Source organism: Ilyonectria robusta (assembly GCF_021365365.1).
Source record: "Ilyonectria robusta strain PMI_751 chromosome Unknown BGZ61scaffold_3, whole genome shotgun sequence".
In the NCBI taxonomy this organism is placed as follows: Eukaryota; Fungi; Ascomycota; class Sordariomycetes; order Hypocreales; family Nectriaceae; genus Ilyonectria; species Ilyonectria robusta.
In genome coordinates this window covers 2,561,189-2,582,465 of record NW_025764437.1, presented here as the reverse complement: position 1 = coordinate 2,582,465, position 21,277 = coordinate 2,561,189, and the positions used below count along the sequence as shown (strand labels likewise).

At 55.7% G+C, this 21,277-nt stretch overlaps 10 protein-coding genes across 10 annotated transcripts; 5 read left to right on the top strand and 5 right to left on the bottom strand.

Annotated features, from left to right (window-relative positions):
• Nucleotides 1-232: 232 nt before the first annotated feature.
• BGZ61DRAFT_528377 (uncharacterized protein) lies at nucleotides 233-1,939 on the top strand (the record flags this gene model as incomplete). Its single annotated transcript, XM_046253244.1, has 5 exons — nucleotides 233-284; nucleotides 344-427; nucleotides 514-561; nucleotides 615-1,512; nucleotides 1,573-1,939. 5 exons carry the CDS (start codon nucleotides 233-235, stop codon nucleotides 1,937-1,939), a joined length of 1,449 nt encoding a protein of 482 aa, XP_046109946.1.
• BGZ61DRAFT_136039 (uncharacterized protein) lies at nucleotides 1,893-3,148 on the top strand. The gene is made up of 4 exons (XM_046237222.1): nucleotides 1,893-1,975; nucleotides 2,033-2,162; nucleotides 2,223-2,380; nucleotides 2,431-3,148. Exons 2-4 carry the CDS (start codon nucleotides 2,060-2,062, stop codon nucleotides 2,944-2,946), a joined length of 777 nt encoding a protein of 258 aa, XP_046109945.1. The 5' UTR covers nucleotides 1,893-1,975; nucleotides 2,033-2,059; the 3' UTR covers nucleotides 2,947-3,148.
• A 66-nt stretch (nucleotides 3,149-3,214) lies between these two features.
• BGZ61DRAFT_382976 (GrpE-domain-containing protein) lies at nucleotides 3,215-4,386 on the bottom strand. Its single transcript, XM_046242678.1, has 2 exons — nucleotides 3,948-4,386; nucleotides 3,215-3,892 (listed from the first exon to the last, which is right to left on the bottom strand). The coding sequence occupies exons 1-2, from the start codon at nucleotides 4,239-4,241 to the stop codon at nucleotides 3,449-3,451; spliced, it is 738 nt and encodes a 245-aa protein (XP_046109944.1). The 5' UTR covers nucleotides 4,242-4,386; the 3' UTR covers nucleotides 3,215-3,448.
• A 353-nt stretch (nucleotides 4,387-4,739) lies between these two features.
• BGZ61DRAFT_343577 (uncharacterized protein) lies at nucleotides 4,740-6,271 on the top strand (the record flags this gene model as incomplete). The annotated part of the gene is made up of 3 exons (XM_046239611.1): nucleotides 4,740-4,921; nucleotides 4,973-5,055; nucleotides 5,265-6,271. 3 exons carry the CDS (start codon nucleotides 4,740-4,742, stop codon nucleotides 6,269-6,271), a joined length of 1,272 nt encoding a protein of 423 aa, XP_046109943.1.
• Nucleotides 6,272-6,521: 250 nt separating this feature from the next.
• BGZ61DRAFT_528373 (uncharacterized protein) lies at nucleotides 6,522-11,015 on the bottom strand (the record flags this gene model as incomplete). Its single annotated transcript, XM_046253243.1, has 1 exon — nucleotides 6,522-11,015. One exon carries the CDS (start codon nucleotides 11,013-11,015, stop codon nucleotides 6,522-6,524), a length of 4,494 nt encoding a protein of 1,497 aa, XP_046109942.1.
• Nucleotides 11,016-11,741: 726 nt separating this feature from the next.
• On the top strand, nucleotides 11,742-12,787 carry BGZ61DRAFT_473776 (putative peroxisomal membrane protein PMP47B; the record flags this gene model as incomplete). The annotated part of the gene is made up of 3 exons (XM_046248498.1): nucleotides 11,742-11,830; nucleotides 11,881-12,611; nucleotides 12,663-12,787. 3 exons carry the CDS (start codon nucleotides 11,742-11,744, stop codon nucleotides 12,785-12,787), a joined length of 945 nt encoding a protein of 314 aa, XP_046109941.1.
• Nucleotides 12,788-13,092: 305 nt separating this feature from the next.
• Nucleotides 13,093-15,693, bottom strand: BGZ61DRAFT_490857 (Mak10 subunit, NatC N-terminal acetyltransferase-domain-containing protein; the record flags this gene model as incomplete). Its single annotated transcript, XM_046250369.1, has 7 exons — nucleotides 13,093-14,337; nucleotides 14,386-14,847; nucleotides 14,900-15,130; nucleotides 15,179-15,307; nucleotides 15,360-15,427; nucleotides 15,476-15,607; nucleotides 15,663-15,693. The coding sequence occupies 7 exons, from the start codon at nucleotides 15,691-15,693 to the stop codon at nucleotides 13,093-13,095; spliced, it is 2,298 nt and encodes a 765-aa protein (XP_046109940.1).
• Nucleotides 15,694-16,348: 655 nt separating this feature from the next.
• BGZ61DRAFT_528370 (mitochondrial ATP synthase epsilon chain-domain-containing protein) lies at nucleotides 16,349-16,725 on the bottom strand (the record flags this gene model as incomplete). The annotated part of the gene is made up of 3 exons (XM_046253242.1): nucleotides 16,349-16,405; nucleotides 16,470-16,584; nucleotides 16,694-16,725. The coding sequence occupies 3 exons, from the start codon at nucleotides 16,723-16,725 to the stop codon at nucleotides 16,349-16,351; spliced, it is 204 nt and encodes a 67-aa protein (XP_046109939.1).
• Nucleotides 16,726-16,946: 221 nt separating this feature from the next.
• Nucleotides 16,947-19,516, top strand: BGZ61DRAFT_443792 (bacterial low temperature requirement A protein-domain-containing protein). Its single transcript, XM_046244920.1, has 4 exons — nucleotides 16,947-17,884; nucleotides 17,933-18,122; nucleotides 18,176-18,768; nucleotides 18,820-19,516. The coding sequence occupies exons 1-4, from the start codon at nucleotides 17,290-17,292 to the stop codon at nucleotides 19,404-19,406; spliced, it is 1,965 nt and encodes a 654-aa protein (XP_046109938.1). The 5' UTR covers nucleotides 16,947-17,289; the 3' UTR covers nucleotides 19,407-19,516.
• BGZ61DRAFT_514440 (uncharacterized protein) lies at nucleotides 19,517-20,950 on the bottom strand. The gene has a single exon (XM_046252210.1). It carries the CDS (start codon nucleotides 20,580-20,582, stop codon nucleotides 19,647-19,649), a length of 936 nt encoding a protein of 311 aa, XP_046109937.1. The 5' UTR covers nucleotides 20,583-20,950; the 3' UTR covers nucleotides 19,517-19,646.
• Nucleotides 20,951-21,277: the final 327 nt, after the last annotated feature.

Genomic DNA, 21,277 nt, shown 5'->3' with positions numbered 1-21,277 from the left:
GGTAGCTCACGATGGGGGCGACGAAGAATTTTGGGAGCACATTGTTTTGCCAGCTGCAAGCCCCTTGTAAACGCGCGCTTGTTGTGAGCTTCTCCAATCAACCCCCCCCTCAACACAACCATCGTGTTGATCCTAATGTTTCCGATTGCAACAACTTCCTCTATTGTCGAATGGTTCCAAGCTCAACAATAGACGGTTATTGTTCTCTGCTGCACTTGGAAGGCGAAGTATAATGGCGTCGAAGTCGAAAGAAAAAGAGAACGCACTCGACCAATTCTCCGCTGGTGCGTTCCTCTCCTCCTCCTTTTCAACTATCATCCAAGATTACCCTGACAAGTCGAAGGCGACAACTTGGATCAGGAACCGGAAGTCGGGTGCAAACCTAAGCTGTCGCTCGCGATGAAGTGGACTACGGCTGAGCTTCGAAGTAAGTCACGGCCCTAATGAAACCCAGACGTTCTGGAGACGCACAAGACCCTCTGCCGCTCCAGAGTCCATGCTAACTGACCGAAGCTCGTCTTACGCCGAGCTTGAATCCCAAAGCCTGGGCGAAGATCGCTGGTACTGCATCTTCGCGTGTTTTCCCTACCACCACTGACGAGTAGAACTCACAGAATCACGCCTCTTCGGGCCGAAGACGAAGCCAACTTCGCGGGAAGAAGAGAAGAGGTCCTCCTGGGACGCTCCCGTCGAACCAAAACAGGTACCAAGCACCCACAGACGCGCCAAATCGGAAATCGTCATTCGAACTGTCGTCAAGACACACGAAGAGCCACCCGAAGTTCCCGAGCTGCCTCGAAACATCAGTCCCACTGGGACGATCTTGATCCGAGATGTGGCACGAAAGACTGTAGAGGGGGCCTTTGAAGAATCGACTGTCCTAAAATCCTACGCGAAGTCCGTCCAGCTGGGCGTCTGTAACGATCGCGAACGATGCACTCCAGAAGTTGGTTGCCTCAACGACGATCAGGCAGAGGGAAAAGATCTAGATATTAGAGGCGGTTATTCGCATGAAGAGCACTCGAAAGATGAGACTAGATGCTATGGCGACTACAATAAGGATAAAGAGGAGAACGCGAGCGTTGACATTTCCCAGAACCTAGCCAAGATTGAAGACACTCCTCAAGAGAGCTCGGAAGAGGAGGGAGAGGAACAGTTTCAAGACTGCTACTTCCCCTTCACTTCGAAGCCACGACGAGACACATTCGCAGACTTCGACTACGTACCACCAAACAGCCTTGTCGACAATGCGATCAGAAATGGGGTATGGGGCCTGAACCCCAGCGAACTCATCTCCCAAGAGCATGAGAGAGAAATCACGGGGCTTCCAAAATGCACCGCTTCTCGTCACACGAAGAACTGGCGAGTAACAAACTCGATGCTCTCGGCCTACACTGCTTTGAGAGGACCGTACAGACTCGCCGGTCGTGACATGTTTGTCTGGATGGACCGCTGCGGAAAGACTTTCGTAAAGCCGGAAGATTGCAGTGCGCGGGTTGGCTCGTGTAACTCGTACGTGGCCTGGTACACTGACTATTCTCCTCGAATAGCTGCTGACGACTTTTCTTGCAGGATCATCGCCGACTTGGAGCCACTCAGTTACGACCCCCCACCCCTGCCAGACGAGTCGAGTCAAAAGCAGGTCTTCAGCATCCCGAGACCCCCTTACGAACACATTAGACCACCGCCCGGATTCAATCCAGCAGATCACGAGGAGCCATCGGTCGAGCTGGATCAAGATTTCCTCACAGATATGAAGAGAGGAGTTCAGACCTGGAGTGATGATGGGAACGGAGATCGCCTTGCTCAACTCAATGGTCCGGATGGGATATACAGTGCCACCGAGGAGTTTGTCCTATCTGACGACGAGGGAGACCCCTTGGACGGACGCATTTCTCCTTGCACTTTCCGCCTGTGGGCTGAGGGATGCGAGAGATAGGACTCGGACAAACCAGACGCCCACGGCGTGCCAGATGTCGGTATTCTTCTCTCGAGGAAATTGCGTGGAGGGACTCTAATCCTTGTTGTGTAGGTTTACCACCGGCGCGTTGAAGAGCTCATGGCTTCGAAGCACAACTGTGCCATTGAACCGGACGCGCGATCGTATTCCAGCGCGGGGTCAGCTTCAAGCTCGTTGGACTACGTTTTGACAGGATATACAGGTATGACAACTTTGTCGCACACTATGGTGTATAGTTGGCCTCACTACTGACCCTTTCAAGCTAAATCTATCCCGATCCGTCTTACAGAGTGGCACCGCGAACTGGTTGGTCGACTGGGTGCTACTATAGTCAATAATCCCCTTCAGAATGGGATTCGGGATGCCGCAGTTGAGGACACGAAGTCCGCCTCGTCGCATGGTTCGAAGCCATACACTGATGTAAGTCTTTGGGAGCAAATTGTCTCGCGCTCGAAACTAACACGACCGAGTCTGAGATTCTTGCTGCTCTCGCAGCTGAGGATGCCCGTATAGTCAACGGCATCTCTCCCGAAGAAGCCCCCGCCGCGATTCGCCAACGATACGACGTCCTCGACAAATGCCTCCAGGCCGAGAAGAACGCTGTTGAGAATATCGCAGCTACAGAGAAGCGCATTGGCATCCGTTCAGCTCAACTCGAGCGCGTCTCTGCTTCCGTCAATGCAATTCTCGAGATGAAAGCCCGAAAACAAAACTATCGACGCGAGGAGATCTACAGACACGTCTCCCAGCACTTGCGGGAACTCAAGGAAAAGGGAGAGGCGAAGCATGAGGAGACGTGGGAGATGGCGCTCCAGCTTGCCAGCCTTCTGACAAAGGAAAGGGAGCTGGAGTCGAAGATGAAGGAAGAGGCGCAAAAGGTCGGCGTAGACGGGGTTTCTGAGGCTGATGAGATCGAGAGAGTCCTGCAGCGCTTGCTTGAGAGCCATGGAGTTTTGGTCGATGATGCTGAGGACTGCTTCTTTTAATGCGGGGCAAGTGAGGGGTGCTTGATGACGCTGAGCCGAGGTTGGCCGAGAATGCCTCTTGTCCAGCTAACATACAAAGCAAGCTGTGTTTGAGTTACAAAGTTGTACGGTAAAGACTCATCCAGACAGCACAGGTTTGGGCATGCGACTGCTTCAGCATCACCGAGTGCAGTGTGCCTGAAGGGTCGGCGGCTAAGCATATTGCTTCCGATGCTGTGATGAGTGAGGAGTAGAATGAGCCAAGACGGTCAAACAAAGATGAAAAATTATACACAAGGCTTTTAGGGCCATATATTAGGAGCGGCTTCCCGTCCGCTCCAACTTTGTATGTTATACATGTATTCTGTACAAGGTTCCCACACTCAAACTTTTCGTGTCCAAGGTAATTGTACCCGCCATGCAACTAAAAAAGACCATCATGAGAGGAGCATTATACCCTTTAAGCCAACGCCAACCGGTATCCCATAGTATTACACGTGATTCATGACTTGGCGACATGCGCTTAGGTGTTCTTAACAACACCGACCTTGGCGGCGCGCAGCACCCGGCCATTGAGCTTGAAGCCCTTCTGCTGAACGAAGAAGACGGTGTTCTCCTCCTTGTCGGCCTGGGGGGCCATGAAGGTGGCCTCCTGCTCGTTGGGGTTGAACTTTTCGCCCTCGGGGCTCAGTCGCTCGAGGCCGTGTTTCTTGAGGGTGCTCATGAGGATGTCCTCGGTCATCTTGAGGCCCTCGTACAAGTTGGCGAGATCCTGGAGGTGCTCGGGGCGGTCCTCGGCGTTCAGCTTCTCCTGGGGGACCATGTTCAGGGCACGGTCAAGGTTATCGACGCTGTCGACGAGGTCCTTCGCGAATTTCTGGATGGCGAAGTCGCGGGCGGTCTTGACCTCGCGCTGGGTGCGCTCCTGGAGGTTGCGGAAGTCTGCGACGGTGCGGAGGCACTTGTCCTGTACAATCAAAGTCAGTGCATGGCACTCAATTGGCATTTCGAGTGCAACAAACCTTCCAGTCTCGGGCCTCAGCATCCTTGGTCTCGAGAGCCTTCTTCAGCTCGGCGACAGCATCGGGCTCGGTGCTGGCCTCCTTGGCATCCTTAGCCTCCTTGGCCTCCTCAGCGGGCTTCGCAGTCTCGGACTCCTTCGCATCGCTGTACCATCGTGCCACAGTGGGCTGGGCAGCTCGTAGGGTGAATGCGGGGGCGGACTGGAATTGCGACTGCACGAAGGATCGGGTAGCAGCAGCTCTGGGGGCGGCACGCAGGGCGCGGGAGGAAGTAGAGAGAGCCTGGCGGAACATTGTGAAGTTTTTGGTGAGATTGGTGTGGGAGAGAAAACAATTCAAAGACAATGGGCGGAAGTTGTAGCGGTGGATATGGGTGCTGGCGAGGTGGAAGTGGCTTTATTATCGCGAAGGTTCTGGAGTCTTTGGACTGAAATTTTAGCTGTCGGCATGATGGAGGGTCGCCGGCAACGGCCCCGGGAGAGCTTCCGGTACGTACCTCGGCGGATCAAAGATGGCCCGCCAGAGCTGTTCGGAGGATTTTAGCCAATGGAAGCTTGTAAATCAGCTGCCCCGGGCCCCGTTTTTTCCGCAGGCCTACGTCGCGCACTGGCAACCTGGAGGAAGGCTGGAGCTCGTTGTTGTGTGCCTCACCAACGAACCAACTCCAACATCACGACCACACATTCCGCCTTCACCCCCAACGACGCACCATCCACGCCCTGCGATCTCTAGCGCGAGAATACCGCACCCCACGATCCCTCTCTCACAACACACACAGACCCCTCCTTCACCATGGCGGCGGGCGAATCGGCGAGGGTCCAGGAAGCCCAGAAGCTCGCCAAGTCAGACCCCCGGAAGGCTGAGGCTATCTACAAGGAAATCACCGCCAAGGCGCCCGGTGCGACGTCTGATGCTGCGACGCGCGAGTACGAGTCGGCTTTGATAAGCTTGGGCGAGCTGTACCGAGACGAGAAGTGCGCGCTGCTGTCCCCTACCACGGAACCAACCCACTGACAGCAAAACAGGAAGTCACAGGAGCTAGTAAACCTTGTCAAGGAGAGCCGATCAGTTTTCTCTTCCTTTGCCAAGGCCAAATCTTCAAAGTTGGGTGAGTTTTGTCCCTGGGCAGCTTTTCAGCTAAATCGCCTCCCTCCCTGATCCTACATGATGTTTGCAACCCAAGTATTTGCTACTTCAGAGCCTGTTTTGACAGGCCATGAGACCACTATTCACCATTGCCCTGATTCGGATCTTAAGCCAATCTTCGTTTTTCCAATAAGCAGTTTATCGTGGGCCACTGCTAACTTGGTGGCGTAGTCCGCCAACTGCTTGACTTGTTCAAGGACATCCCCAATAGCACTGAAATCGAAATCGCCGTCACCAAGGACTGCATAGAATGGGCTACCGCCGAGCGCCGTGCTTTCCAGCGCCAGGACCTCGAGGTCCGCCTCGTCGCCCTGCAGATGGCCAAGCAATCCTACTATGACGCACTCGGTCTTATCAACGGCCTCCTCCGCGAGCTCAAGCGCCTCGACGACAAATTGCGACTCGTCGAAGTCCAACTACTCGAGTCAAGAGTCTACCACGCCCTCGGCAACATCCCCAAGTCCCGTGCCGCCTTGACCAGCGCGCGAACCAGTGCTGCCAGCGTCTACACGCCTCCAATGCTGCAGGCCAACCTCGACATGCAGAGTGGCATGCTCCATGCTGAGGACAAGGACTTCAACACTGCCTTCTCTTACTTTATCGAGGCTCTGGACGGCTACCACTCTCAGGATGAGAGCGTCAAGGCCCAGGCTGCCCTGCAATACATGCTCCTCTGCAAGATCATGCTGAACCTCGTCGACGACGTCAACCAGCTCATGACCTCGAAGCAAGCACTGAAGTACGCCGGCCAGAACCTCGAGGCAATGAAGGCCATCGCCCGAGCACACTCGAACCGATCCCTGGAGGAGTACGAGCGTGCCCTGTCCTCGTACCGTTACGAACTCGGCAGCGATGCCTTTATCCGCAACCACCTCCGCCGCCTCTACGACGCCATGCTGGAGCAGAACCTTATCAAGGTTATCGAGCCCTTCTCGCGCGTTGAGATCGACCACATCGCCAAGATGGTGGGTTTGGATACCCAGCAGGTTGAGCGAAAGCTCTCACAGATGATCCTCGACAAGGTCATCATTGGTGTTTTGGACCAGGGCGCGGGCTGCCTTATCATCTTTGACGAGACGCATCGAGACGAATCTTACGATGCGGCTCTGGCGACGATTGAGAAGTTGAGCAGCGTGGTGGATGTATTGTACACAAACCAGGCCTCGATGCTTGAATAGAAGCGGCGCTACGGCAGCGGGGGCATCGTGTATTGTAATATGGCACAGTAGATTAGGCGTTTCAAGAGGGACGGACTCGTCTACACTGATCATTGCATCGCTGGTTAATTTCCGTGTTTAATGCCTTAAAGTGTGGCGCATTGAACGAGCGAGTGGGAAATATCCCTCCTTAAATGTAAACGATACTACGGGGGTATCTACGCCTGCAATGCAAATCCAAACAACTTTTCCCAAAAACAAAAGCGACCGTTTAGTGAAACATAACTCGTGCAGGTGTCTCTGAGACGCCGCGGCTCCTCCTCTCCTCGCCGAGAATCAACGCGAATAGCCTCTTGACCAACACGGCCTCGTCCCACGCACCAACCGATGCCTTGAAGGCATCCACGCAGTCTAGGTGCCAGCGCTCCAGCACCATGGCCTCGCCTTGGCTCTTAACCGTCTTTCCAAGGAACTTGTCCGCACAGCGTCCATAGTTCAGCTCGTATGGGCCTGCCCGCCGCAGTTGGAGCAGCTCGTCCAGGAGGAGCCAGTGTTGGCGGGTCCAGACGGTCTGTGAGAGCGGTGCGGGCTGTGGCGGTTTAGCCAAGGGCGACGCTTCAGACATGGACATGTCTGATGCGTCACGGTTCTCCTTGTCGATTGTTTGAGGAGGAGGGGGCTGACGCTGCGGGGCGAGACTGGCCTGGGACGCTGAAGAGTTGGAAAGACGCCGAACCTGGCGGGCCTTTGCCTGCTCCACGGGCGACAGGACGCTGCTCGTAAATTCGACAACACGCCCTGGAGTGTGAGGCTTCATAGGTGACCGCAGACTCGACTTGCTCGGCGAGGCGTGCTTTGGAGGCAGGGGTCGCAGAAACGGCTGAGACACCTCGGGAGAGTCTTCGCTAGCCACGGAGGTTTCATGCTGCCACCTCTGGATGTCCGCGTGGGACAGCTGCATTCGTGGTGGCGTGGGAGCACTCGATCGAGCTGAAGACTTGAAGAAGGCAGCGTTGGGTTGCTTGGCCTTGGGTCGAGGCGTGAAGTTTTGTTTCTGAGCTACAGATGGCATCTCAGACTCCTCCGGAGCTTCTTGAGGTGAAGAGGCTTGCGTTTCCTCCCTTGGCTCCCGCTCCTCATCTCGCGATGGAGAGAAGAGATCGATACGGGAGCTCTTCCGGGGCTGGAACTCCTTCTGCGCAACTTGAGGGAACATGGAGCTAGTGGGCAGAACAGGCGCCGTTTGAACCATATCCACTTGAACTGGCTCAGCTTGAAGCGGCTCTGGCTCACTAGGTCTTGCTCCAAAGACTGACGCGGTCTTGGCTGGAAGGAACTTCTCGGCCAACATACCAGGGATGGCAGCTGGAGACGAGAAGAAGGATGCCAGGTCGAATCGACTCGCTTTCTTTGCCGACTCGACCGGCCCTGCCGGCTCTTGAGCACCTTTGCTCTGTGCAAGTAAAGAGTATTCCTCCTGGGCCTCCTCTGTCCTGTCGGCGTCAGATGCAGCACCCTCAGTGAACGCCTCCTCCTCTCTCGGGGGCCCTCGTGTGCTCTGTCTCATCCAGGTACTGGGCAGAGTACGCCGCTTATTCCCGAATGGCTGTTGGCGAGTAGTGCGAGGAGTCGCCCGCTTCGCCTCAAATTCCCAAATATCCATATCATCATCACGCTCTTCAGGCGCATCATTATCGTCAACATCATCGACAACATCATCAGCTGCACCATCCAGCTGTTCATAGGATGTGGAACCCTTCGTCACTTCGGCGGTTGTGGATCGTGCAAAGTCCTTGAGCGGGACGTCTCCTCGAAGATTAGCACTGATCGGACCCTCATCGGCAACCCAACTCATCACCTCATCATTAGGGGGAGTGATGCGCAGTGAGCTAGCTCGAGAGTCTCGAGGCGATTCACGTGTCCTTTGTGATGATCGATTTCCGCCACTCCTCTCGAGTGCTTCCAGAAAGCTGAGCTGGCCAGTATGCCTCATATCCGAAACAAAGGGATCATCGGATAGTTGGCTAGCCGACGGGACCTGATTTCTAGCTGTGAAGTTGAATGGCCTTCTTGGGCTCAAGCTTATTCGACGGCTGGGTTGCGAATCCTGAGCCGGTGGTCCCAATTCTCTGCTAACTGAGCTCCGGAAGGGGCTCCGCAGAGGGTGTTCGCGAGGCTCAGGCGACGGAGGGTCTGAGGTCACACTTTGCAACGCCCGCCCTGCTCGTACAATGGGAGACAACAGAGGTCGCGACATCTTGTCTAGCGCAGTCTCTGGTACCAGCGACTGAGGGTCCTGAAGTGGAGATGTCAATTGATTGACTGGTGTCACTTCGGGCCGACGCAAGTGACTATCCAGCGACAGTTTTGACGTTTCTGGCACCGAAGCCTCCGGAAATTCTTCCTCAAGATCGTCGACCATCTCCTCCACAATCTCTGGTACGAGCTGAGATCGGGATGCAGACAAGACTAACGGGGACGACATCTTTGGAGAAACAACTCCAACAGAGGCTTGAGAGGTTTGTGTTGACTTGCCCTGGTCTTCTGCCTCGACTCCGATTTGAGGAGGGGTGTCATCGGGAGTAGGGAGGCGGCCTGCGTCGGATCGAGAAACAACGCTCACATTCGAAGCGGTTTCTGGTGCGTACTGGCTTTCGATTTGTTGGGGTGGTTGTGCATCTTTCATCTCTTGGTCGTCTTCGACGGGCTCCTCTTCCACCAGTGCTTCCTCCAAAGGTTGTTCGCCCACTAGTTCGACTAGTTCCGCCAGTTCTTCTTCCACAGGCTGTTCGTGCATAGGTTGTTCTTCCACAGGTTGTTGTTCCAAAGGTTGTTGTTCAATCATTTCTTCCTCCATCATTTCTTTTCCCAGCTCTTCTTCTGCTAGTTGTTCTTCCATTGGCTCTTCCTCCACCGGCTCTTCCTCCACCGGCTCTTCCTCCATTGGTTCTTCTTGCATCAGCTCCTCCTGCATCAGCTCCTCGTCCCTGACACCTACTCTAGGCCGTCGAGGGGTAGCAGCCTCAAGCACATCCTGAGGAATTTCCGAGAACGAGTCTTCATACATATTAGATTCGTCCTGATTGAAGTTTGCAGGCGATCCTCGTTGCTCGGGGCTCAGGACGTGTGGTCCCTCAACATTCCCCTCTGCGACGTTCGAATCATTTTCGTCAGTTTGCCTCGCCTTAAACTTGAGAACCTGGTGTCGGAGAGGCGAAACGCTTCCTCGTCGTGGGCTTCGGAGCCATCTCGGGGACAGGTTTCGATTTTGTGAAAACGTCATTGGTGGTCGGATACTGGGTTGGTGTAGCTCCGCCGACGCAGGCTCGATGAATGCAAGCGATGGGTGTTCGGAAGTTTCAGCAGTCTCCCTATTTGCATTAGGGCCCTCCCTCTGTTGCAATGATTGTCGTAGTGATTCCAAGGTATTGTTAATGATGAGACTAGTCTCCTCGCCATATTCGTCTTCCGCCGGTACGCGGACAGAGCTGCGCAGTTCCTGTATCGAGGGCAGAGAGTCCATAAATATCATACTAAAGTCCTCGCCCTGTGCAATAGTGTCGTTGCCTCTGGGTCTGGGTTCGCTAAGAGGCTCATCAGCCGAGGAGGTATCACTCGCAGCTGGCGCGAGATATCCGTAATCCTCTGCTTGCGACATGTCGGCTTCGGGCTCTGGGGATTCAGAAGCCGGTAGTGATTGTGCCGTTCGATTGGCGGCCCGTGGGGTGGGATCGTCGTCCAGTGTTGCCATCCAAATATCCGAGTCTGCTTCTGAGGCGGGCCTAATAGGGGTGTCAATAGGCGCTTCCGACGCCCCTGTTTCTGAAGGGGCGATGACCAGAGTCACCTCATTGTCTTCTTGGGGCTCATCCTCCTCGTCCATAGTAGGTTCTGTCACCTCATTGGCCACCTCCATCAAGTCCTCAGGAGCAAGTGCTTGTCGGCGTCTTCCCCTCGACGTAGATGCAATCCCGCGTCCTGCCTCGATGCCAAGTTCACTAGAGGGCTCGACGGTGCGATTCTTAGGAGGCCTGCCCCGTCTCGCAGATTTCGGCGTGGGTTGTGGTTCAGGCGGTGCAAGCCCATCATCTAGCTCGGCCGTGCGGTTCTTAGGAGGCCTGCCGCGTCTCGCTGACTTTGGTGTAGGCTGCACTTCAGGTTCCGGGAGCTCGAGATCATCGTCTTCCTCAGTAGATTTCGTCGTCCGCGGCCGGCGTGGTGTTCTCTTAATAGGGGTTCCCGCCCTCCTCTTCACACCCGCGCCAGGAAGTGGCGTTCCGTTGGATTTGCGCGGTCGGCCCCGGCGTCTTGGAGTCGCGTTTATATCCATAGGCTCCTCCTCGATCGTATCCTTCAGTGGAACAGTCGTCGTTGTGGCCCGCTCTCGCTGTCGTATCATGGGCATGGGGCTCGAAGATTGGAAGAGCTTCCGTCGAGCGCCTCCATCGGGGGCATTCGCGGACGCGCCCTCGGTCTCGACGGTGACGAGCAATTTCTGCGGTGCTCGATTGTCGCCGACCTCGAGCTCGAACATTTGCTTCCGGGGTGAGGTGTCTCTGGAGAGGTAGCGGTCGGATCGGAGACTCCGCGTCACGCTCCGCGTCGCGCGATGCGCCGAGGACGGCATGATGACGGCCTCGCCGCCCGAATTGTTGAGCGGATCCGGGGACGACATGATGTCCACGCTGGGCGTGGTAATGTCGGCGAAGCTATGCCAGCGGATGCTGTATTCGGAATGGGCACCGGGCTTTCCGCGGCGTGACATTGACGAGCGCTGGCGCTTTGCTGTAGGCAATGTTGGACATGGAATTCGCACGTCGCCAGAAGCCCATGGCTGTGTCTTGGGTGCAAGGGTACGTTGGTACAACACACGGTGTGTGCTTTGTTTACTTAAGTCTGGATGCGGACTAGTGGCGGCTAGCCGCAACATCTGTTTCTCCGGGGTTCCGGGGTTCCGTTCCGATGGCGAAGTTAGGCTTCAGGCCTGGCTCCAGCTTCTGGCCCGGCTCTTGCTCGCACGTCGCTCTTTACTGCCCAGTTTGGGATATATGTAATCCGGGGTCGCCCGGTGGCCCGTGCGTCGGCCCCGGCAAATCCATTACCCCATCCACGTCACATGCGGCAAGTCGAGGGAGGCAGTTCTGACCAACCTGGAACGGCAGGCGGCGCGCATCCCAAGGCTTCGGCATCGGAAGGAAGGTCCGCGACCTCGGCAATTTTGTGCATTCGCGTCTGTGACAGTGCGCATCTCAGACGAACTTAAGCTGCAGACCATCTACATCTGCCCTCCATAGCACCTAGTCTAGACTATCCCGTGATCGGTCCTCTCCCCAGACGCCGGGCTTTCATTTTATTTATCTACACATTCCTTGTGCTTGCTTCTAGCAACTTCAACTGCAACTGCAACTCAAGGCCGCTCCTCCCCGTGCAAGATTCCGAGTTCCGTCTGTTACTCGCTTATCCTTCTCCGAGAAGCCTCCTGTGCATCGTCATGTCTGCCAAGACGCCCATTCCCCAGAACGACAATGTCGCCCATGCACTGGCTGGCGCCGGCGGCGGTATCTTGTCCATGATCCTGACGTACGAATTGGTTCTTCTCCTGGTCGCGACTGCATTGACACAGCTTCCAGATACCCTCTGATCACCCTCTCCACGCGCGCGCAGGTCGAGTCCAAGAAGGCCGAGAGCAAGTTCATCTCAGCCGTCCAGAAGATTGTCGCGCGCGAGGGCGTCTCGGGGCTTTACTCCGGCATCAACTCGGCGTTGTTCGGTATCAGCATTACCAACTTCGTCTACTACTATTGGTACGAATGGACCCGCTCATTCTTCGAGAAGGCGGCCATCAAGGCCGGTCGCGCCAACAAGAAGCTCACTACGGTTGAGTCCATGATTGCCGGCGCAATCGCTGGATCGGCTACCGTGATCCTCACCAACCCCATCTGGGTCGTCAACACCCGTGTCACCACGCGCAAGCAGGACAAGGAGGGTGATATCGAGGCCGGCGAGGAGGCGAAGCCCGCCAAGGCCCCCAGCACCATCGGCACTCTGATGGCGCTCCTCAAGAACGAGGGCCCCCAGGCTCTCTTCGCCGGCGTCATCCCCGCGCTGGTGCTTGTCATCAACCCCATTCTGCAGTACACTCTGTTCGAGCAGATGAAGAACAGGGTTGAGAAGAAACGCAGTGTCACTCCCGGCATTGCCTTCCTCCTGGGCGCATTGGGTAAGCTCTTTGCCACGACGGTGACCTACCCCTACATCACCGTCAAGAGCCAGATGCATGTCCAGACCGACCGAAAGGAGGGCATGTTCAAGGCGCTGAGCCGTGTTGTGCGAGAGGAGGGCTACGCCGGTCTCTACAAGGGTATGTTCATGTTCCTATCTCTCCCTGACGATGTGCTGACACAATGAATAGGCATTGGTCCCAAGGTCACCCAGAGTGTGCTGACTGCGGCCCTGCTGTTCGCATTCAAGGATGCGCTCTATGAGCAGACTGTTAGACTCCGGATGGCCGGTGCTCGCAAGAGCCTCGCTGCGTAAATCCAGCTTGCCAACCTGGCCTTTTGATAACTAGACACGGCATCAAGGGCTGCTGCACCTTTGATGAGAAGTCTCGGCAGTCCATTCACTGTCAATGAGCAATGCAGTTTACAGGTGGAACTCTTAAGAGTTGGGGACGCGTGGTCCGCCACGTCTTTAGATTGGAGGATATGGAGACAAGGTCAACTTCTATTAAGGGAGGGAGGATAGTTTGTCATTTGGATACCCAAATGGTCTATTGTATGTGGGATATGAACACCCTCTATATATAAAGACCTTTCAAGTCGCCCGTTTTGCATCAACTTCTACTGGATGGGTGTGATCCTCGGAACGACCCACCAGTCGTGATAAGACTTATCCGGTGTCGGCACCTCGGCCTTGATTTTCACCTCCCCGGTCTTCAGCGACTTCTCCAGCGCCTTCTGCACGGCGGCTATCGCAATCCCTGTCGCTATGCATGATTTGAGCCCATTCTTCATGGACGTCACCCAACGCTCATGCGACCCAACGGAGAAGGCATCCTGGGCTGTGAAGTTCCTGCTAACAAACCTCTCAAAGCCCCTCTTGGCTCCCGCCAGAGCCTTGTCCGCATACTCCAAGATCTCGGGCGTGGAAACTTCGGGCTGCTCGGTCCCGGCGGTAAACACGTCAAATGTGGGGAGGGCTGGGAGGCCGATAGGCGCAAACGGCCGCATGCGCAATTCGTACCGTAGCTCGTTGTTGCTGTAGGGTCTGGGGGGAGCCTTGACGAGACCGAGCCGAGCGAGGACAGTGTAGAGGCAAGACAGCGCATCCGACAGCTCCCATGTCACTATCGCATCCAGCATCGAGAGCCGGATGAATGCTTCAGATCGCTCCAGCTGGCGGATAGCGGCAATATCCGGGACCTGGGACGATTCGCGCGCCTCGTCCACCCTCTGTTTGATAAATTGCTGGATCCTCTCCGTGTGTTGGAGTCTCCACTTGGCCAGATAGTTGAGGTACCAGTACATGCCGGCAAACTCGTCGGCCTGGTAAACCTCGAGCTCAAAGCCCAGCTGGACAATCCATTCCATCATCCGTAGTTTGTATAGATACGTCCAGGAGGAAAGCGGAAGGGAGTAGGATTCGATCGGGCTCCCATCCACCGGGGATGTCTGCACCATTGGGCGCTCTTTGGTCCTAGCTTGAATAATCTGATCGATTTCTTCAGCGTCAACTTGGAGGTTCTCCCAGTCCCGGATGATGTGGCAGAGAGTGCGGCGCACGCGACATCGGTTCTGGCAGAACGTTCGCAGCACATCTAAGAATGGCTGTGCAGCCCTCTGCCTGAAGAGCTCCATCTGCTGAGACATGACGAAGCGCGGGTCTTTGACAACCTCGATCTCATCGTTGGCGCGATCCAGCCTGGGATTTGCGGGCATGGCCACGATCGAGAAGTCGTCGTCCATAATCTGACGGATACTCATCGTCCCCAGGAACTCCATTTCATTGAAGAGGAAGGTCTGCAGAAGCGTCCGTACATAGACGAGAGGTTGAGGCTTCTTGGCCTGGAAGCTACAAACAAAGTTCTGCTTCTAATTAGTGTATGTTCTTGTTCAAATAATTTAGACACATACCAGGAGGCATTGAGAGTCCGTGTAATTGAGTACGCCGATCAGCTCAGAGCCATCTTTAAAGAGCCTTGATAGATGGCCAAAGGCATCGTCAAAGCCTATCTGCACTATTGGCCTCGGGGGCATGGTGCTGGCAAGCTTCCTCTGCAACTTGGCACTGAATGCTTCGTCAACCGCTTTACCTAACTCATGCGATGCCTTGATATCCGGGAGGAGAGCAACGGCTTCTTCCCATGGCTTCCTCGCGAGTTCAGGTTCTCTTATGTGCTCAAGGCATTCGGTGGCATCCAAGAAGAAGTACCGGAGCTTGAGGCGGCGAGCAAGAGCCTTGGACATATCATCACCCAGCGTCTCGCTCAACGAGCTCACCAGGTTTTGTGCCTCAAGAAGGGTTTCTCGGATGGCATCCGTTGGTATGCCGGTCAGAAGATTACGGCTGTATGTGTTTGTGACAAAATCTTCCTCCTTGTGTCTTCCATTAGCTCTGTCCAAGTCTCAGCTTGTCCTTTGAACATACCTCATAGAAGTGTTCCGATATTATCCTATCATTTACATATCTGCATGCCTTCAGCATCGCCAGGCAATATGCGCGTAAGATGGTCAGCATCGGGCTTTGGCTAGAACCGTCGGGCGCATCCCGGACAAAATCTGCTTGCTCGATATCTTTGGGGCGTGGCATCAGAAGCGACTCGACGTACACGCTGGTGAACAAGGTCTGGGAGAGGGGGTATCCCAAATGCCAGGCCATCTAGTACGGGTGAGACTTCGCTCCAACTTGTGACGAGGGCACACTGACCTCGTGGCATAAGAGTTGGTCCATGATACCAAGCACCTCCTCCGGGAGCAGTGGCCGGGAGACGTCATAGAGCTCCTCCAGGTCTTCTTCCGACTGGACGCAGCCACTGTCCATCTTGGGATCCATGATCTACCGGTGGCGTCAACCATAATTATTTGCACTCGAGGGCTTCTGCTCGTACCTCGAGAGCCGCAACGGACTCGAACAGTGTAAAGAAGCCATCCTTGACGAGCTCGCCAGGCGCCAAGGCTGATCAGGTTAGTCAAAGCACTGTGGGCGACGCTGAAGAGGACGCACTCTTGACGGCTTCTGAAAACTTGGCGGTGATATCAACGGCAATCACGCCGCTGGACTTGGTATCAACCAGCGGCGGAGGAGGCGGCGGGGGCGGAAAGTCGGCCTCCTGGCCCAGCGACAATCTCGCGATTTCTAGACCATCAGTGAGACTTTTGACCACACCACGGTGAGAATCTGAGCGACCCACCATCTGGGACCCCGATACCGAAGTCGGCCATTTCGAAGATCGCGGGCAACGACACGCCGCATCCAATCTCAAAAAATGCGTTGGGGGGGAATCAGGCAGGAAAGACGAAAGGATGGAGTTTTCACGGGTGCGTTGATGATAGTGGTTCAGTGCTCAGCTGCCTTGCCTTAGTCGCCTGTAAAAGTGTCGCCCATATCCCAGTCAGAGGGTCCCAGTCACAAGCAGCAACGAAATTCGCCGTGGAGAGTGTTAATTTGCAAGGCGGACTATATCAATCGTTCAGGCGCCTAAGGCTGGGCTTGCCGTGTACCATCCAGGTGCCTTGCGTACGGTTTTGTGTGGTTGTGTCACGGTTAAACGGGAAACGCTGCTCCCCTCGGCTGTAGCCGGGTGGGAAAAAGGCTTCGTGCCGCGTGCTAAGCCGGCCAAACTGGCCCGTGAGGACAATTCACTCTACAAACAGCACATCGATCACGCATCTCATCTCGCTGGAGCCTCAATTGCAAGTCGTTTTGCTGACAAATTGGTACATTTGTAGCAGTCGGGTTTTATGATACAGGGCACTAGGTGCATGCGGCGGGTTGCCCCAAGAGCATGGTGCTCATTCCATCATTCCAAGCCGAGCAGCCCGGCGGGTTGCGCTCACGCTCCCATTATCCACGCGCAATCATCTCCGGGTCGTTCGATTAGGAAGAGGGGGCGACAGTGGAGGTGATGATGTTGGGCTCGCCCTGCTTGCCGTTCTATTGAGGTATTATCCGTCAGTCTCGTCGCCAATCAAGCTCCGCAGGGCTGGTGACTGCTTACCTCCCACTTGGCAAATCGAAGGTCCATCTCGCCTCGGCGCTCGACGGCGATGCGCTTCTCCTCCTTGAGGCTTCGGCGGACAACGCGGGCGGCGACAGCCAGGTAGCGGTTGTAGCTGTTGGAGGATTGTGTTAGCTCTTCGGCTCGGTCAAGGTCGGTCGGGGCAGCATCGCGCCAGGGCGGCCAATTGTCGGGGCGGCAGGGCGAGAGATCAATTGACGTACGTCAGGCCAGCGGCTTTCCACGCAGCAGTCATTTTGGCGGTGGTGTTGGAGGGTTGATGGGGAGGGATGGGCAATTGGTGGGTGATGATGACTGAATCTTTGCTCCGAATTACCGGACAACGGCAGAGCTGGGAGTTGGCGCCTGAGGCATCAACGGGCTGTATCAAAACGTTGCAGTTCTCAGTGCATTATCACCACGTGACACTGATAACAACCTAATCTGCACGTACTACTCCGTATGTAGATCGACATAGCGCTGCCAATGTTCCAGGGAGATTTTGAGGCGGCGGGACAAGCCGCCAAGACCAATGATAGCCTGGATGGCTGAACAAAGTTGACAGGGCTTCGAAGGGCCTCGCAAGGGCTGACTGCCTGGACCCGGTAGGTGCATTGGCTATACGACGGCAGCATGGCGGCGTTTGCGCCCAAGCCCGATAGAGCTCGATCCCTACTTTATCTTGGCGGTGCTTAATTCTTATTGCTGCCATCATCTCCTTGACCCCGGATTCGCGAGTGCAAACCATCTCTGTCCTTTCATCTCATTCCTGTCTCATCTCTATCTCGTCTCCATCTCATCCATCCCCGACTCCAAAGCCATGTCCTCGGTGCTCTCAGGAAGGCGGCGCCGGCCGCAGGAATTCACCCTTCCCAGCGGCAAAAAGGTCATTACCACTCTGCCCGAGGATCTCGAGGATCTGAGGCGCAAATACAGCAACCAGGATGAGATGCAGGTCGAGATCGTCATCCACGGCTCGCCTGAGCATTCCAGCTATCTCAGGGAGACGCGAGAGCATCACGAGCGACGCCGTACCAAGCTTCGCGAGGAGCATGGCCCTGCGTTTGCGGAGTGGGAGGACGTTCAGAACCGCCTCAACTCTGTCAACTCCGAGCTGGAGCGTCTCAGCACCAATTCGGCTGGGCTCAACGCCAACTTCAACAAGTTTGGATACCACGCTGACGTGCGCACCTACGACGGCGATGAGGAAGCTGAGACGGCCCCAGCCTCCTCTGCAGCGTCCATGTCCGACACCCTTTCTGTCGCGTCGAGTCGGTCTGGGGCCCGATTGGGAGAGACAACCAAGCTGTTCAAGAGGCCCGTGGTAAAGCAATGGTTCCATCAAGGCCTACTATGGCGCGCGTCCGAGCAAGCAGAGATCCAAGCCATTGAACTATTCTTTGACCTGCTCTACGGTACGTCTCCCAATTTTATCATGGGGTTGACTCGCTAAGCTTCGATAGTTGGTATTATCCATATCAACGGTGAACATATGTGGGCGGAGCCGACTGGCCTCGAGTTGCTTCGATTCGCAATCACCTTCATCATGTCGTGGAAGATTTGGACCGACGTCACTTTGGTTCTAAGTTGGTTCGAGACCGATGATGTCCTAACCCGGCTGGAGATTCTTTTCGAGATCGCATGTCTCTTGGGGTATGTTGAGCTGGCTCCTTGGCAATGCTAAGCGAAAGTACTAACACAACTAGATTTACGACCAACATGACGTATTCCTTCTATGAGGATGAGAAACACAATACGTACACCATGATGGTGGCTTTCTACCTCGCAGCCCGTCTGAGGGGTGTGGTTCATTTTGCCATCACCGCCTACCTCTTGCCCATGGTCCGAGGAGTCATGATCTGCGAATCCATCAACATACTAATCCCGTCAGCCATATGGATCGCCAGCATTCACGTCGAGATGCCATCCCGCCTTGCGCTCATCTGGATCGCAATCGCTTTTGACATGTGGGGACAGTCCATCATCGTCGGCCTTTTCCGATACGGACGAGCGAAGGGGGATAAGACGCGACTTGGAACGTTCCTGACCGGGTTCTTTGAGTTCTATCCAGCAGTCAACATCGAGCACAGAGTCGAGAGGACCAACGCGTTCGTCTCCCTTGTCCTTGGATACTCCGTGGTGGGTGTCATGTTCCAGAGCTATGGCGGCTACTACGTCAATGCCTTCCTGGGCAAGGCCGTGCTTGGACTCGTCCAGGCATTCATCTTCAACTGGATCTACTTTGACATCGATGGACACAATATCGACGTGCATGCCATCCGGAGCTCGGTCCTTGCAGGTAAGCCGCACAAGGTACCCCTACCCCTCGATCCCTGCTAACAACCAAAAGCCTCCATCTGGGGTTATGCCCACCTTCCGTTCGTCATGGGCTATATCCTTGCCTCTGCGGGATTGTCGAAGCTGGTCTTGACCACGGATACGCCCAACACAAATCCAGAGCAGCTGTCTGAACACTATTTCGAGCGTGCGGAGCCTGAGATCGCCAACGGGATCCGCTTCTTCTACTGCCACGGCCTGGCCATCGCACTGCTCTTCATGGGAGTCATCTCTTTGTGCCATGACCACCGTGCTCCCGCCACCCTCCGCTGGAGCAAGACAAGCCGCCTGGCTAACCGCTTCGCCGTCTGTGTCATCTTGTTCTTCCTTCCGATGGCCAAGACCCTCAACTCGCTGCACCTCATCTCCATCACTCTGGGTCTGACGCTCTGGGTCCTCCTGGTCGAGCTGTTTGGCAAGTCTTGCACGAATGATCCCTTCATCGGCGAAAAGAAGGGCTGCACGGTGCGATACTCATGCAAGTGCACCAAGAAGGAATTGAAGAAGGTGGGCGGCAAGGAGCAGCCTGAGCGCCGCAGCGCTGAAGTCCAGGAGTTCACAACCAAAGAGAAAAGCGCGGCCATAGACGTGCAAGATTAACAACGGATATAGGAGAGTCGTCCCGGAGTCAATTGGGCGAAGTTTCAAATTGAATAAATTGAAGATATAATTAATACAACAGACTGCCATTCCCTCCATACCATTCCCGTCGTCTATAGCTATTCTTGTAAAAACTCGAAGATAATGAAACCGATTGGGTATTAATTTCGCCATCCTTCGCATCATGACATCTTGCCGCTCTCCCAACATCCTCCCTCCAGTGCCAAAATTCAACTCTTACTAGCCGCCACTGACAGCACCCATGATGACCATAGTCTGGTGGAAGCGCCTCCGGTCGATCTCCTTCTTCAGCATGGACACGCAGCTCGCCACGGCAAGAAGCTCCATCTGGCCGGCCTCGCCTTTGCGGTCGGCCCACTCGCGCAGGTCGAGCATCAAGCGGCCGCCGTTACCTGCGGTGCTCTTCCTGGTGCCCTCGGTGCGCAGGCCGCCGGTTCGCACCAGCTGGCCAACCTTGCGCCGGCGCACCTCCTGCTTGCCACCCTCCAACGCAACCGTCGTCGTGCGGTCCAGGATCAACAGGCTGTCGACGTCCGGACCCGCGGCGCGGCGCTCGGCGCGGGTGCTGTAGCGCCACTCGAAGGAGCCCAGCGGCGTGCGCATCGTCGTCGCGCGCGTGAAGCTGCCCTTGCCGTCGAACAGGATCTCTTCGGCGTTCTCGCCCGCTCCGTCGTCTCCCAGAAGCTGGATCTTGGGCGGCCGATTGGGCCCGAAGCGATAGGTGGTGGTGCAGAGGGGCTTCTGCTCCGGGTCGTCGGCGCGGGCGAGGAAGCAGGAGCCCGAGTTGCGGGCCGGCCGCACGGAGACGTACTCGGCCCGGTCCAGCTCGCCGGTGGGCTCGACGCCGAAGACGTAGATGGGCTCCGGCCGCGGCGGCAAGGGCAGGGCGATGAGCGGGTGGCCCATTGTCTGGATCTGCAGCATCTTTGTGGCGTAGAAGCCGGCGTATGGGCTGGCGGAAGACGAAGAAGCATCTGCTTCATCATCGTAGACGGCGGTGTACTGTGGCAGGGAGTCGGCAGACGAGGATGCTCTTAGGTTGCGAAGCTCGTAACCCTCGGAGAGAATATAGTCTGGGGGCAGGGAGTCTTCGCCATTAGAGCGCCGGCGGATGTGTGAGGCCGGAGCCGAGGCGGGCTCGACTGCGGTGGACATTATGTAACCGGTGCTGTTGAGGTTGTTGAGGTTGTTGAAGGCGATCTACAGAGCAGACGTCTCCTTGCAGTAGATGGTGAAGTTATTCGCCGTGTTTCTTAGTGCAGATCTCTTTCGTGTAAGTCGTGTTATTGAAGTGCGGGTCTGCAGCTCTTCTTGAATCTCTCCTCCTCCTCCACGCCGAAAGCCTCCATCTATATACTCGGCGAGCCTGCCTTCAGTGCCAGTGCCTCATACTCGCCTCGCTAAAAGCCCAACGCGAAATACGGACCATCACCGCCACATTCCAATGGTCGTCGCAGGCTGCCCATCTCAGCCCTGTTGCGGCTGCTTGACTTCTGATTGGTCCCTTGTACTGACAACCCCGCTGTATTTCTGAATATCGCGAAATACGATGAATGCGAGATCCAAGAGGCCCAATCAGCGTCGCGGAATCATACCCACGGAGGCGGAGCCAAGGATGCCATGGGCATGGGCGAACGCGCTAAACCACATCTGCGGACCTCGATTGCTGGTTGTCTGGCCGGCATTGCGATGATAATGACGCAGGAAGGTTTGCCCGGCCATTATGTTAGACCATTCCCTCTTAAGGCTTGATACTGCGAGGTGATACGAGCCGTGCCGAAGCCATCAAGGCTGCGTGTCTCATATGGATGATGTTTTGAGCTTTAGACGGGAGTGGGGATTACAATCTT